Source organism: Pseudophryne corroboree, chromosome 1, assembly GCF_028390025.1.
Source record: "Pseudophryne corroboree isolate aPseCor3 chromosome 1, aPseCor3.hap2, whole genome shotgun sequence".
NCBI classification, from domain to species: Eukaryota; Metazoa; Chordata; class Amphibia; order Anura; family Myobatrachidae; genus Pseudophryne; species Pseudophryne corroboree.
Genome location: NC_086444.1, coordinates 777,830,257 through 777,845,578, shown reverse-complemented (window position 1 = coordinate 777,845,578; position 15,322 = coordinate 777,830,257). Strand labels below are relative to the sequence as shown.

At 41.4% G+C, this 15,322-nt stretch overlaps 1 protein-coding gene across 1 annotated transcript in view; it reads left to right on the top strand.

Moving 5' to 3' along the window:
• The first annotated feature begins 981 nt into the window (after nucleotides 1-981).
• Nucleotides 982-15,322, top strand: part of LOC134910127 (all-trans-retinol dehydrogenase [NAD(+)] ADH4-like) — a 62,758-nt gene continuing 48,417 nt past the window's right edge. The window contains exons 1-2 of the mRNA XM_063917808.1: nucleotides 982-1,085; nucleotides 13,676-13,777. Of these exons, the coding sequence (XP_063773878.1) occupies nucleotides 1,068-1,085; nucleotides 13,676-13,777 (120 nt within the window). The 5' untranslated portion in view covers nucleotides 982-1,067. The remainder of the gene's footprint in view (nucleotides 1,086-13,675; nucleotides 13,778-15,322) is intronic.

Below are 15,322 nucleotides of genomic sequence, written 5' to 3'. Positions count from 1 at the left end.
TAGTTTTTTTGACCCACCCTAGTGCAAGTGCCAATGATAATGATGATGGCTGCTCTTGTGTATGGAACTAATGTGGCAGTGTGATATGTACAGTACATGCATATAGTCACAATCAGTGGTGGCTCCTTATCTGTCTGGCCATGGAGGATCTGCATTGTCTCTGGCTGGTTCCACCGCCTCCATGATGGCTGACACCACCATGAGTGGCTGACACCACCATGTCATGGTGGCTGACACCACCATGACACCACCTTGGGAAGCGCTGTATGCTATTGCAGCCCGGATTGGAAGTCACAGGGGGGGTGGGGGGGGGACTCTCCCTGGGTTTGCCTGTCTGGCCGTGATTAGCAGAGAGTGCTTCCGATGGGAATCACTGCCACTGCTAGGCAGTCCATGGGGGTGGCAGATTTTACTGGGGGTGCTGCAGTCCTACAGCCGCTAGGTAAAACCCGACACTGGTCACAGTAGCATTATGGGGCAGATGTATTAACCTGGAGAAGGCATAAGGAAGTGATAAACCAGTGATAAGTGCAAGGTGATAAACGCACAAGCCAATCAGCTCCAATATGCAAATTGACAGTAAGGAGTTGACTGGCTGGTGAGTTTATCACCTTGCACTTATCACTGGTTTATCACTTCCTTATGCCTTCTCCAGGTTAATACATCTGCCCCTCTGTTTGAAATCCATTTGCATTCACATTTACACTTGTGTGCAACGCAAAACCAAGCACACAACATGCATAAAAATCATATTCCTTCAATGTGTGATCAAGCTACACAAATGGTGTATATAGAGCAACAAATTGCATGGTGGAAGCCACTAACAATAGGTGCAATTATACTGTATTTACATTTATGACTAGCACTGTCTTTTAAACACTATGGTGTTATCAGTAGTGTAGTAACAAGAGGAGGGAGGAGGCCTAGGAAGGGGGGAACTGGGAGGGTTATGGGCTGGTAATACAGCAGGATATTTAACCCATCTCAGGCACCACTCTGAGTGTGCATTAGGACAAGCAGCTTGTACTGTACAACTTGCAACGTATCAGAGAGAGGGACAAGTCACCATGAGCACAGTTGGGCAAGTAAGGAAACCAGTCTGTTCTTCTCCATTAATTGTATTATATTTATTTACTCTTCAGTTCTATATACTGTATAACCTCAACTTTCAAAGCAGTGTCTTTCCAATGACATATTGTACCAAATAAAACAAGTGAATTTTATTACAGTAACTATCATGATTCACTTACCAAAGTCTATTACATAATAATGTAGTTTCAAATTAGAAATCATAGCAATGTGTTCATTTTTACTTAAAAAAAAGCAATTTTTTTTTGTTTGTAGTTTTGGCAAAATATCAATGTACAGTACTGGGAATTTTTGAAAATAATTTAGTAAAGTGTACATTATTTACAAATGGTGCTACATATTAAATGTTTAATAGAAGATTTTATGAAAAATATGTTATTAAATGTTATTTGTGTGCTTATTATATACCTTAGTTGCCTACCCTCCCTCATTCTGCAGAAGACTCCCTGAAATACAGGTTGAGTCTCCCTTATCCGAAATGCTTGGGACCAGAGGTATTTTGGATATGGGATTTTTCCGTATTTTGGAATAATTGCATACCATAATGAGATATCATGCTGATGAGACCTAAATCTAAGCACAGAATGCATTTATGTTACATATACACCTTATACACACAGCCTGATGGTCATTTTAGCCAATATTTTTTATAACTTTGTGCATTAAACAAAGTGTGTCTACATTCACACAATTAATTTATGTTTCATATACACCTTATACACACAGCCTGAAGGTCATTTAATACAATATTTGAATAACTTTGTGTATTAAACAAAGTTTGTGTACATTGAGCCATCAAAAAACAAAGGTTTCACTATCTCACTCTCACTCAAAAAAGTCCGTATTTCGGAATATTCCGTATTTCGGAATTTTTGGATATGGGATACTCAACCTGTAGTAGCAAACTCCCTCACTCCCTGAATGGTCCCTCAATCTCCATGAAAAAAAAAAGAAATCAAACAGTAGATACATACATTTAAATGGTATCAGCAGCACCATTTCCCTGCATTAGTTATATGGCACAATAATCCCTATGGCTACATGCATTTTAAAGGTTTCTTGTGGTTACAGTATATGGAACCTCTTGTAAAACACAATACACGAACAAATCCTGCAAAATATAAGAGTCTTTTCTTCAACAAGTAGATCTTACTAACTTTGGGGCTCATTTACATTTGGATGTAAGTCATTTTCATGACACGCCTCTCAGATATAGCAGAACACGCCCACGCCGATAGGTGTTACTTTCACAATCTCCCTGAAATGCTTTTTCAAAAGTAGGCAAGTATGTTATATACATATATTAATCACTATTATATGTCATTTGTTGTTTATAGAAAGTGCATCATATATTTATTTTTTTCTATTTATACAGTATGGACCATCTTAGTATGCAGTGCTCTACAGACACTATCATTATGATCAGTCAGTGCCCAATTCTGGGAAACCTTTGAGGGGGAGGTCCCAGGGGGGGGGGGGGGGGGGGGGGGGTTGAGAGGGGGGCACTGCAAATAGTGTCTTCACAGCTGGCCCATACTACAAAACTCTATTTCCATGATTCATGGCACTGTTCAGGAGGAGACAAAGCTACCTCAATGCAGAAAGGTTGCCTAATCTCGTGGGATCCCACAAGATCTTCTTCAAAGTCTAGAGTCTCCTAGACATTCTGATAGAGTAGACAAACATGACTATGGTCTAGTTTAATAGTCTGCAATTTACCTAGCCATTTTTAGATTGTAGGAGGAAACCTGCACAGATATAGAGGGTGATTCAGATGTGGACAGAAAGAGCATCACCGCTGCTTCCAAGTAATATAAGCAGATATGCAGCAGGATCACAGCTCCATCACTGAGGCTAGGAAACCTCTATCAGAAAAGACAGAGACCCTGGCCTCAGTACTCTCATAAAACAGAGGTGCCAAGCCTCCATTTTGTTAAACTGAGGCCATTGCCACCCCCTCCACCAAACAGCTGCAGACTGTGCAACAACTGACGTCTGCAGCCATACTACATCTGACAATGCAGTACGGGTCCGGAGCATGCATTGTGTCCTACTGTAAGTTGTGACCAGAACTGAACCACCTCTGCAGTGAGAACATACACATGAGGATTACAGCTGTATTCACCCATCAGTATAAAGGGGAAATGTATCAAATCTGCTAAAGAAGACACAGCAACCAATCAATTCTAGCTACCATTTTATAGAATGTACCTGATAATATCTAAAAATGATAGTTAGAAGCTGATTGAAATTTTTCCACTTTTCTTTAAAAGTTTGATACATCTCCCCCTTTATGCCATGTGGTGGTTGAAGTGTATAAAGTTTAAAAATAGGGGAGATTTAATAAACTTTCTAAAGCAGGCAGGTGAAATTGCCAATAGCAACCAGTTTCTGATAGCTAGAAGCAGAGGCGGATTGGCCATAGGGTCTACAGGGAAGATTCCCGGTGGGCCGACGCACCCGTGGGGCCTGTTTTGTTTGAGTACATGTGGTCCTATTTATAGACATAATGAATAAGATGCAAAATAATTTGCATATATGAAAATGACTTTGCCACTTAGTCTGTGATTGCAGATGATCTAGTGTATGCTCTGTCTGCCTGCTTGACTGACATATAAGATTGAGTGAATAGTGATTGGGATACGGTTGGTGTAATAAGCAAGAAAATATATCTTTCTAAAGAATTATATAGTTTCCTAAATTCTAAAGGTGTATCATATAATGTGCTCATAATATTTAATTTTATTTCCTTTTAACTTCCCCCTAGATGCTGGACATGCCCACTATCTGGAAAGTCTTGGGGGGAGGGTGCTACTGACATGGCCCATGGCTAGACCTTACACCTCTGGTGCTGCCCATGTGGGGCCACTATTACAAATTTTTCCAGGGCCGCTTTTTGTTCCCAATCCGCCCCTGGCTAGAAGCTGATTGGTTGCTATGTACAACTTCTCCACCTATCCCTTTTAAAAGGTTTGATACATATGCGCCGTAGTGGTGTTTAAAGTGTGAATAATATACAATCATGCTTTGGGACAGCAGTGGTAAGAGATATTGGAGTACAGCTTTTTTGACCCTCATATAGAACATTATATGAATAACCGCAGCATTCCGTGACTAGACGCGGCGTGCATATGCACCATGCATTCCTATGGAAGTTTTAAATGTGATAGGGGTCTATGTACTAAGCTTTAGAGAGTGAAAAAGTGGACAGAGATAAAGGCCCAGTTTTATCAAGCCTTGGGGAGTGATAAACTGCACGCTGATAAAGTACCAGCTAATCCGCTCCTAACTACCATATTACAGGCTGTGTTTTAAAAATGTCAGTTGTGAGCTGATTTGTTGGTACTTTATCACTGTGCAATTTATCACTCTCCAAGGCTTGATAAATCTGGGCCAAAGTGCCAATCAACAGGCTCCTAACTGCCATATTAGAAGCTGTTTTTGAAAAATAACAGTTAGAAGCTGATTGGCTGGTACTTTATGTCTGTCCACTTTATCTCTATATCTGCTCCATAGTCAGAGCAACAATAGCCCAAAAATAAGGGTTGTGGCAAAGCAACACATACGAGTACAATGTATAAACCATACCAGATGCAGCTGTACAAATAAGTGAAAAACATGTATGAACGACTATTAGCCACTATGTTGTACACCATTCACCTTGAACTGTCAGCATGCAGCCAACAAGCAGGTGACTTAGTGAAAGAATGTGATGTATGTGTTAAAAAGTGTAGCCACGGCACATTGACAAATTGAATGAACATATCAGAAACATTAATAACATTTTTACAGATTTCCCAATACTTCTCCACTGTTCTATGCTGTGCAGTAACAGTGACTAGTGACAGCCTACAGTATAGCAAATTATTTAGCATCTACACTGTATATAGACTGTGTATAATCTCTGGAGACATCCAGCATGCTTTAAATAGGACAGCCATCAAGTGACCAATATGTTGTGCAGATGCTCTTCCGACAGAGTGAGGTAGTATATATAAAAACTGGCTTTTCATCGCCTTTATTTTTTTTGTTGCCTTTTGTTCTCCTTTACTTATAAACTACCATTATTTACATATGCTGCAAAGGCAACCTATTCTACTAGACATAATTATACAGATTCATAGTATTTGTCTACTACAGCTTCATAGTACAGTATTTGTCTACTACAGCTTGACAACATAGTATCCGGTCTTTAGGTCGACACTCATTAGGTCGGCCACTATTGGTTGACATGCATTAGGTTGACATGGTCACTAGGTCGACACATGAACTTTTTCATACTTTACGATCCATGTGGACTACGATTGGGGATAGTAACCTTGCCCGAAGCATGGCGCGCAAAGCGAGGAAGGGGAAGGGGGCGAAGAACGGTGCACTAATTGGGGTTCCCGGTCACTTTACGAAGAAAACGCACATGTCTACCTATTGACTGTCGACCTAGTTACTGACGACCCAATTATCCACACCCTACTATACATGAGTGAAACATACTTCACAGTGTGTTGCTAAATAAGAAAATAACTTAACAAAATGATTAATTTCAAACCCTAAACCCACTGCAAACTATACATGCATGTCTGCCAACTTTCCGAATTGTAAAGTATGGAAAAAGTAGGTAACACCAATGAAAACACACCCAGATCTATCAGAGACCCCACTTATTTCCTCAGACCATTCCTCGTTTCTAGATGACTATACACTACTGAAACCAGTGTTTGCTCCCAGTTGACTAAAATAACAATCTATGCAGGTGTTCACTTTCCAGGGGTGTCTGGAATACTCATTAACAAAAATAAAGTGCTGTGGATTCTGATGAGGGAGGCATCACTGCTGAAATACTAAAGGGCCCCATACACTTATGCGACCACATGTCGGAGGCGATCGCAGGCGCAGCATGCTCCTTTGTACGAGAGCCCTGCTAGGGTGATGGCCAGATGAAGTCTTTTTTTTTTGTGTCACTAAGACTATTTTTTTTGTTTTATAACTGGTGAGGATAGGAGTGGGCAATGGTCACGAAATTATGGTGGTGGAAGTGGGGGGGAGAGGTTGGTGTTGCTTTGGCAGTTGGCAGGCCCCAACATGAAGGGGTCAGTGACATGATGGGGGGGGGTGACCAATAATGTTGTGTCTAGGGGTGGCCTGACCCCTAAATGCAGCCCTAATGATGGGAATGTCAACAGATTGCCCAGATAATTGTACAGTGTGCACCTGCGACTGACTAGTAATTATTAGTGTGTCAGACATACTGAAATAGTCCATCACGTCCTATAGATCTGAGATGTGGTTGGCCCCATTTAGCAGTGCATTTGCTGCTGCTGCCGACTATCCTAAGTGGTCTATTTACTAAGTCTTGGATGGAGATAAAGCCTCTGGAGATAAAGTGCCAGCCAATCGGTTCCTAACTGTCATTTGTCAAACCCAGCCTATAGCATGGCAGATAGGAGCTAATTGGCTGGTACTTTATCTCCAGCGACTTTATCTCCATCCAAGGCTTAGTAAATAGACCCCTAAATTTCCACTGTTCCTTCACAAGGGAGGAACAGGGAAATGTTTCCTTCCAGGAAAGAAATGCAAATATTGTGGCCATACACTGTTAAATATCTCAGTGTATGGACACACAATGTGATGTTTTCAGTTTATCGGTCTGACACAGTTGAACTGACAGTGTATGCCCTGCATAAATAGAGACAAGACTTATTCAAGTCCTTTTTAAAATATAAAAATGACCTTGATCTGCCCAACTTATCATCAGCCATTGTAAATTCTCCTCTCCACTTATATACTATGCCATTAAACAAAGAAAATATGCACATACTTTAGTAACATAAGAGCATTTGTGCTGCAGTTCTATATGTTTTGGTTAATAACTAACCTAAGTAAATTTTTCAGGGTTATTGTGTACTTTTATGAGAGAACTCCAGTCCCAAAGTTAGAACTCTATTTGAAACAACCATTCTCATATTGCATGCTCAGAGATCCCTATTACTATTCCTGCCTAGAAACAATTTATGAAAAACAAAAAACAAAGCACAAAACAAAAACAAAAACCAGTAACAAAGCTGCTTCCAGAACATAAAATACCATCCACACTCTGTCTGTGTAAGTGGCCACAGATACAGAAATGGCAGTTTGCTTAGTATTTAATTTGCAACCCATCTTCATAAATGTATTTTTGCTGGTTACGCTGAGATAAAACTCACCATCATAAAGATAGACCAGTTACTGTATGTGATATTGCCATACACTGCCAGAAAATTGGTCTGCCTGTCTGATGGTGCGTACGATTATTAATATCACAAGATCAGTTTGCTTCTAAACATTAGCTGTCTTCAGAATTCTTTATTTGAACATTAGTCCATTCATTGAAAGTCAACCATTTGCTATATAATGAACATGGTTGTTACTGCATACAGTTAACACAACTTTAACCTTGACTTTTGTGTACAGTGATCAGGTCATTGCAATGAAGGTGGGGGAAGAGGTATGCAGATGTAGTTAAAATAGATAAGATATTTTGCAACTGTTCTGCAAAGGTAAAGTGTGGAGCATGAACATACCACACAGTATTATACAATACTGGTTCAACAGTTCATTAAAAAGAGTCTTCTGTCTCCCTTTCAAACCGCAGCTTTAACCCGGTAAATTGCCGATTTTTCAGCCTTCCTAAACGGTTCTAGCTGCAATGTGACAGGGCCACCTTGAATTTACCGTTTTCAAAATACTGGTATTTTGAAACGGTTAAAAAGCAGGGTCCTACCCGTTTCAGAACCGTTTCACTGTGCAGTGTGAAAGGCTCTGAAACGGTATTTCCAAGCCACAGGAGGTAATAGGCTGTCTCCATGTGTGATGTCACCAGGCAGAAGCAGGAAGCTAGAGGAAAAACACATCAGACACATGAGAGTGGGTTTAGAAGCGTTTTCTTACTGCAAATATATTATACAATGGCAACTTGGAGTGATGAAGAGGTGAGGGAGCTACTAAGAATCAGAGGGGATGAGGAAATATGCAGACAAATAACTGGGACAGTCAAGGATGCACTCATATAAAAACATGGTTAAAATGCTTCAAGCTGCTGGGTTCCATCGTACAACTATACAAATAATTAATAATTAATTAATAATTATTAATAATGTGTGGGCCAGAAAAGTCCATTTATAATGACAACCACTGTTTTCTATGGGTGAAACGGGTTCAGTGTGAAAGGTACCAAAACGGTAATGAAATGATAATATACTGGTTACAACATGCGATGTTAAGGGGGTTTAACTGCTCAGACCCGTTTTAAGAACCGTTTAGAGAACCGTTTCAAAAGCAGGTTTTGCGATGTGAAAGCAGCATTAGTGTAACCAGTGGCAATTATGTCTTTAGAAATCAACTGTATACATTTTAGTTTGAATCTGCAAAACAAAATAAAAATTAATTTTAATGATGTATAGACACCATTATATCAGGGGTGTGCAATAAGTTTCCGTATGCACAAAAAGTATTATATCTACTAACAAAGTGAACCTTACATTTTTTTCAAAGTTTTCGCTACAGGACTCTATGCAAAGTTGCATGCACTTAAACCACTTGGTGATCAGTAGCGGATCTTGGCACGGGCAAGCAGGACTTTTGCCCGGGGCGCTGCCTTCCGGAGGGCGCCGGCGCCTTCCAGAGGGCGCCACACCATGGCAAGATCCGCCACTGTCCCCCCGCAGTGCCCCCCCGCTGCGAAGGGAACCAGACGCTACGCATATAGTTTCCCTTCGTGGAGAGGACCTTTGCTGTGCAGTGCTCGATGATGTCATTGCGCACTGCACAGCATTGTGGCACAGACGCTAGGGGTCATAATTGACCTCTAGTGTCTATGCTGTGCCTTGGGAGAGACGTCATGACTGACGTCTCTCCCATAGATCGGAGGAGAGGAGAGGAAAAGAGCGGCGCCAGCGGAGGTCTGCAGCGGTCTGGAATCAGGAGCGGGGATCGTAAGTATACTTTTTTTTTTCTTTCAGCGACGCTTAAAGGGGGGAAAATGGGGGCGTAACTGACCACGCCCCCATATGAAGCTACACCCCTATATTTTTGCCCGGGGCGCCACAAGGGCAAGAACCGGCCCTGTTGGTGATGCAGCTGCATTAGTCTCAAGCAGCTATGTCTTCTACATGCTGGATGAAGGTCTCCACTGCAGCTTCCAGTGACTAAAAATGAATTCCATGCATCTTGCGCTTGATTTGTGAGAACACAAAGAAGTCGCAGGGGGCAGGTCTGGACTGTATGGCAGATAACCAAGGTGCTGCATGCAGTCATGGGCCAGAAAAACTTTGTGTGATGGAGGACACAGGTCAGCCACAGCACTCCTCATCTTCCAGGCACCGGCTGCCGTGCCGAAATTCTGCAAACCACTCACAGAGGTTCAGGATGGTGCTTTCTCTCCAAAAGCAGCTCGCCGATGGTACAAAACTCTTGTAGTCATAGAAGATCATGGTTCTCCAGTGGCCTCTGTAGAGCTCCATAACGAGTTAGTGAAGGAAGTGAACATGCTGACTGTGTGCAGTGCTGCTTATATACAGTAATGTGCCTTGACGTTTCATAAGAAATTATAACCAGGCAGTCAGATTATGTCTACTCTAGCTATGCACTGCACATCCGGAAACTTATTGCACACCCCTCTTACAGTTTTCTGTTCTGCTGTTGTGGTAGAAAACAAGATTTACAAATATACTCTACAACATGAATTATCTTGAAAATATTTAGCATCATTGTTACTAATATGTAAGCATAATACCCCTTTACCACCAAGCCCAAAAATCACGCTATTGCCGGGTCGACACGGCTCAGCCGTCAGTGTAAACAGCCCAACCAAAAATAACCCTGGTTGATTTACCTGGCAATCTTACCCAAGTTTTGACCAGGGTTGGACACAGGTAGAACCCGTCTTCAGAGGCAGTGTAAATGGGCAACTTGGGTCATCTGACCCTGGACTCGCATACAGCAATGGTAGAATCCATAGCATCCTGTGGGCAGTTGGGATGTTGGAGGACAGGGCACACAGTCTCCGCTGCTGTCTGTGCTTCTATGCAGACAGCAGCGGTGCCAGGGTGAAGTTGAACGAATGCTGAGTTCCAGATCACGGGTCAGATCCAGGATTTTGGTGTAAAAGCGGTATAAGTCTTCCAGTCAAACACTATTCTAGAGAATAAGAAAGGGAACAACTGAACTGATCTATTAGCCATCCAACTCAAAGTTTGGTAGGTTAGAAAAAAAAAACATACTGTACATTTCTATCAGAAAGTAACAGAAAATAAATCAAAATAATTTTCTTGTTATCAGTAGGAAGATTAACTAAATGTAATTATCACTGGATTTATTTCTGCTGGGTGTTTAATAATATAATTCCTACATATACAGTACAGCAGTGACGTGCGGTGGGGTGAGGCAGAGCCTATCCTGTCATACTAATGGTTTACACCAGAGTTTTGACTTTATAATGTATATGAAGACTACAAAGACTATATTAGAAATATCTTCTTTATATTATTGTAATAATTTTTATAGTCAAAACTCTGGAGTAAAAAGTCTATGGCAGGTAACTTAGTGTCTCACCTACCTTCCTTTTCTGCACATCTCTGATCAAAACTCACCGAATATCCACCAGTATATACTGCTGTACCTGTGTATATTGCCCACATAAACCGTATATATACAGTATTATGTGTAAATCTGGCTCTGGTACTAGCCAGTGCCTCCTGATCCATTAACCTCACTGCAAGTCCCTGCTATATAGTATATATTTTGTTAGAAGCATCGGTGCAGTTTTAATTAATATGAGTCGAATTTGAAAACAGAAGGAAAAAAATGATCTCTCCATTCTCATTTGACACAAAGCTAAATATATTGATAAATGCCATTTAATACTTAGATTTTTTATGCAATGTGCTTTGCAGAGTTGAGGCAAAAGGGGCCTATTTATCATTAATTACTGCTTTTTTGGAATATACCAAGAAAACACATTAGGATACCCTAAAACATTAAGTAGCACCCCAATGTATGAAGGAGGAAACACACAGGTATCATAGATATCTGATGCAGTCCCTCCATTTCAGACAACAGCCATAGCTCCTATAGGTTTCTATGGAGAATGTGAAACTGTCAGATTTACCAAAATCCGGAATGTTTAGCATTCCAAAGTTTGGCCCCCGCAACTAATGCCATCTGAAGATGGTGTTAGCAGCTGTACCCTATGGGCTATACTCATCAATAACTACTGGTATAGGGTTCCGGAAGAACCCTCCCCAGCAATGGCTGATTGACATACATGGTCAGTAGACCACGCATGTGCAGGATTCCCGATACAGAAGTGAAGAGACCATCTGAATGCATCACAGGGATAGGCACTTTTTGGAGCTCCTGTCCCTGCATTTACTATTTGGTACATCAAGGTAGTATTATCACATAGGTGTCCCAACAGTGTCTTCTCTTTGCTGCCTAGTCCCAAGCTCTGCCCTTGTGAGCATGGAGTCAGAGGGCAGATGGAGTAATGCATGTGCAGTGGAGTATGCTTGGGTAACCTTTGGTATAAAGCCCAAATGAGGCTCCACTATCCATTCACTGGGTTCACAATCAGGAGACAGTAAGGGCATCCAGAGCAGATGGGCAGCAATCACTAGGCCAAATCCTAAAAATACACAGACAACCTAAACTTCTACTTAGAACACAGCAAACAGTGATCAGTCTACATTACCTAAGTCATTATTATGTTTTGTGTTGTTTTTGTTTTTTTGTTTGTGGCTCTACAAATATAAAAAAAAAGGTTTTGGCTAAACTCTGGTCACAGGTGCAAAAAACATAATATATACAGAGCAGCAAATAAAATAACACTAAGCATCAGTAGAGAATTTGCAAACAGCCAATCACAAGCAATTCGCTAGTACTGGTGGCTGTCATAATCATCCAATATTTACACCTCTTTTCCAGGCTTAAATGTGTCCTTTTTTCTAGCTGTATCTTTTCCCAATTGAACAAACATGCATTAGGCCTAAGGGCCTAATTCAGACCTGATTACAGCAGCAAAAAATTTCTCTAATGGGTAAAACCATGTGCAGTGTAGGCAGGCAGATGTAACATGTGCAGAGAAATTTAGATTTGGGTGGGTTATTTTGTTTCTGTACAGGGTAAAAACTGGCTGCTTTATTTTTACACTGCAATTTAGATTTCAGTTTGAACAAACCCCACCCAAATCTAACTCTGCACATGTTATATCTGTCCCCCCTGCAGTGCACATGGGGGGTCATTCCGAGATGATCGCTCGCTAGCAGTTTTTAGCAGCCATGCAAATGCTATGCCGCCGCCCACTGGGAGTGTATTTTAGCTTAGCAGAAATGCGAACGAAGGGATCGCAGAGCGGCTACAAAATGATTTTGTGCAAATTCTGAGTAGCTTCAAACCTACTCAGCGCTTGCGATCACTTCAGACCATTCAGTTCCTGATTTGACGTCACAAACACGCCCTGCGTTCACCCAGCCACGCCTGCGTTTTTCCTGGCACGCCTGCGTTTTTCCGAACACTCCCTGAAAACGGTCAGTTGACACCAAGACACGCCCTCTTCCTGTCAATTACTCTGCGGCTGCTTGTGCGACTGAAAAGCATCGCTAGACCCTATGTAAAACTACATTGTTCGTTGTAATAGTACGCCGCGCGTGCACATTGCGCTGCATACGTATGCGCAGAAGTGCCGGTTTTTAGCCTCATCGCTGCACTGCGAACGAATGCAGCTAGCGATCAACTCAGAATGCCCACCATTGTTTCGTCCATTAGAGAAAGATTTTGCACATGTGCAAAGTGCAGTACTTACTCTGCATCAGAACCATTGTCTGTAATAAAATTAAAGAACTTTTCAGTCCTTTATTGTCAACCTCAAATGGTTGGACCATTGAATAATAGTTGGAACCTGACAAACAGTTCAATGTTCAAGCAATTACCAGATTATTAAGATTTATGCCTGAAATGTTTATCTTTGGAAATATTCCTGTTATTCAGTATTGACCAATTGCTAAATAATATGCCTATTTTGTAATGAAATATTTCAGTATACAGTATGAGATACAATGGGGGTTGCCAGAGTTTGGAGACAGTATTATACATGGCATGCTTGGATACCTCTGGAAACTATTTGAAAATATTGGCAACCACAAATAAGCATTTCACTTCTGCACGATCGGAATGTCTGTGAAAGTGTGTCTGCACATCAGAGTCAGGCAATATAAATGCACAATAAAGTAAGCTACTCTTCAACGTACAGTGGATAGTACATTAAGCAGAGGTCTGTTGACGTATAATGTTGAAAATGTGAGGCCATCTACAGAGGTCAGCTAAAGTGATATCATTTTTGTTTCAAAAAGGATGTTTTCAGTCCAGTTAGTTATGATCTTAAAGGAATGTGAAACGTGCTTGGATGGTGCTGCACAATGATATTCTTGTTTTTCCACTAACACACTGCATACATAACCTCTGTTCCATATAAACTGTAATGAATCATGCTGCATTTTAAAAAAAATCTGAAGCATAATACTGTAAACTATAATCTGTTTTGTTGGCATCTTGGCAGGTTATCAAATGTAAGGCAGCAATAGCATGGGAGGCAGGGAAGCCTTTCAGCGTGGAGGAGATAGAAGTTGCTCCCCCCAGAGATCACGAAGTTCGGATAAAGGTAATGATGATTTATTATTGTTTTCCACATAGAATTTTCTAGGACTTGTTGCAAAATTGCAGTAAAAGTCTACCGCTTAAATCACTAAGTACAGCACAAATGAAATGTAGCCCTAGCTCTCATTGCTAATGGCTGCTTTAACCAATGTCACTTGAAGAATTCAATCCGTGTTTATCTAGGAAGGATTGTGTGCTCCTGAGGCACAATTGTACAATTTCAGATGCAATTGTACTTTCAATTAGACTACTATATGTACAGTACCATAAGTCCTCATCATACCATAAGTGCTGATTTGTGCGAACAAAACGTATCTGTCTAAAATCCACAAAACGTATCTGTCTAAAATACAGTATCTGCTGCTGGAGGAGCATGGGCGAAAGCATCTGATAGAAGGGTTGATAGTACGTACACACTTTTTCCCGATACTGTACCAATGCATCTGAGGAACTTTACTAAGCCCATAGAACTTGATCTTCAGATGCAACCTGTTTTCTTCTGATAAACATGAATGTAGGTGTGTGTATATATAGGATATCTCATGAACAGGTCGGGAATCAAAAGAACTGTCCAACGATTGTATAGCTGTGCACTTAGCTTAAAGATAAGTCATTCCGAGTTGTTCGCTAGCAGATTTCAGTCGCAGCGCAGCGATCAGGCAAAAAAATGGCACTTCTGCACATGCGTATGCGGCGCAATGAGCACGCGCGTCGTACAATTACATCGAACTATGTAGTTTCACACAAGGTCTACCGAAACTTTTCAGTCGCACTGCAGGCCGCAGAGTGATTGACAGGAAGTGGGCGTTTCTGGGTGTCAACTGACCGTTTTCAGGGAGTGAGCGGAAAAATGCAGGCGTGCCAGATAAAAACGCAGGTGTGGCTGGGAAAACGTAGGCGTGGCTGGCCGAACGCAGGGCATGTTCGTGACGTCAAAACAGGAACTGAATAGTCTGAAGTGATCGCAAACCCTGAGTAGGTATGGAGCTACTCTGAAACTGCACAAAATTATTTTGTAGCCGCTCTGCGATCCTTTAGTTCGCACTTCTGCTAAGCTAAAATACACTCCCAGATGGCGGCAGCTTAGCGTTTGCGCGGCTGCTAAAAGCAGCTAGCGAGCGAACAACTCGGAATGACCACCAAGATTAGAGCCAGATAGCCATTTGCTAAACCTACAACAAATATTACTGTACCATAAAGTTGTAAAATAAAACTAGCAAAGTGACATGGTCATTGTCCATTTACTGATTTGGGATAAGGAATAGACAGTTGTCACTTTTTGGTAGGCTCAATCTATGGCCTAAATTAGTTTTAACAAATTAGCATCTCAGGCAAAGATGGATTAAGGCTTTGAGGGGCCCTGGGCAATTAGGATTTGGGAGCCCTAAATAATAACATTTGGGACACAGGGATTAAGTACTTGTGCGCAAGTCTTCAACACTTACATGTAGACTCTGGCACACAGCCAGAATCTACAGTGTTGTGTGCGCTGCAGCTGCTGCCAGGAAAGAGGGGGTCCACAGTGTGCCTGCACACGGGTCACATTTGT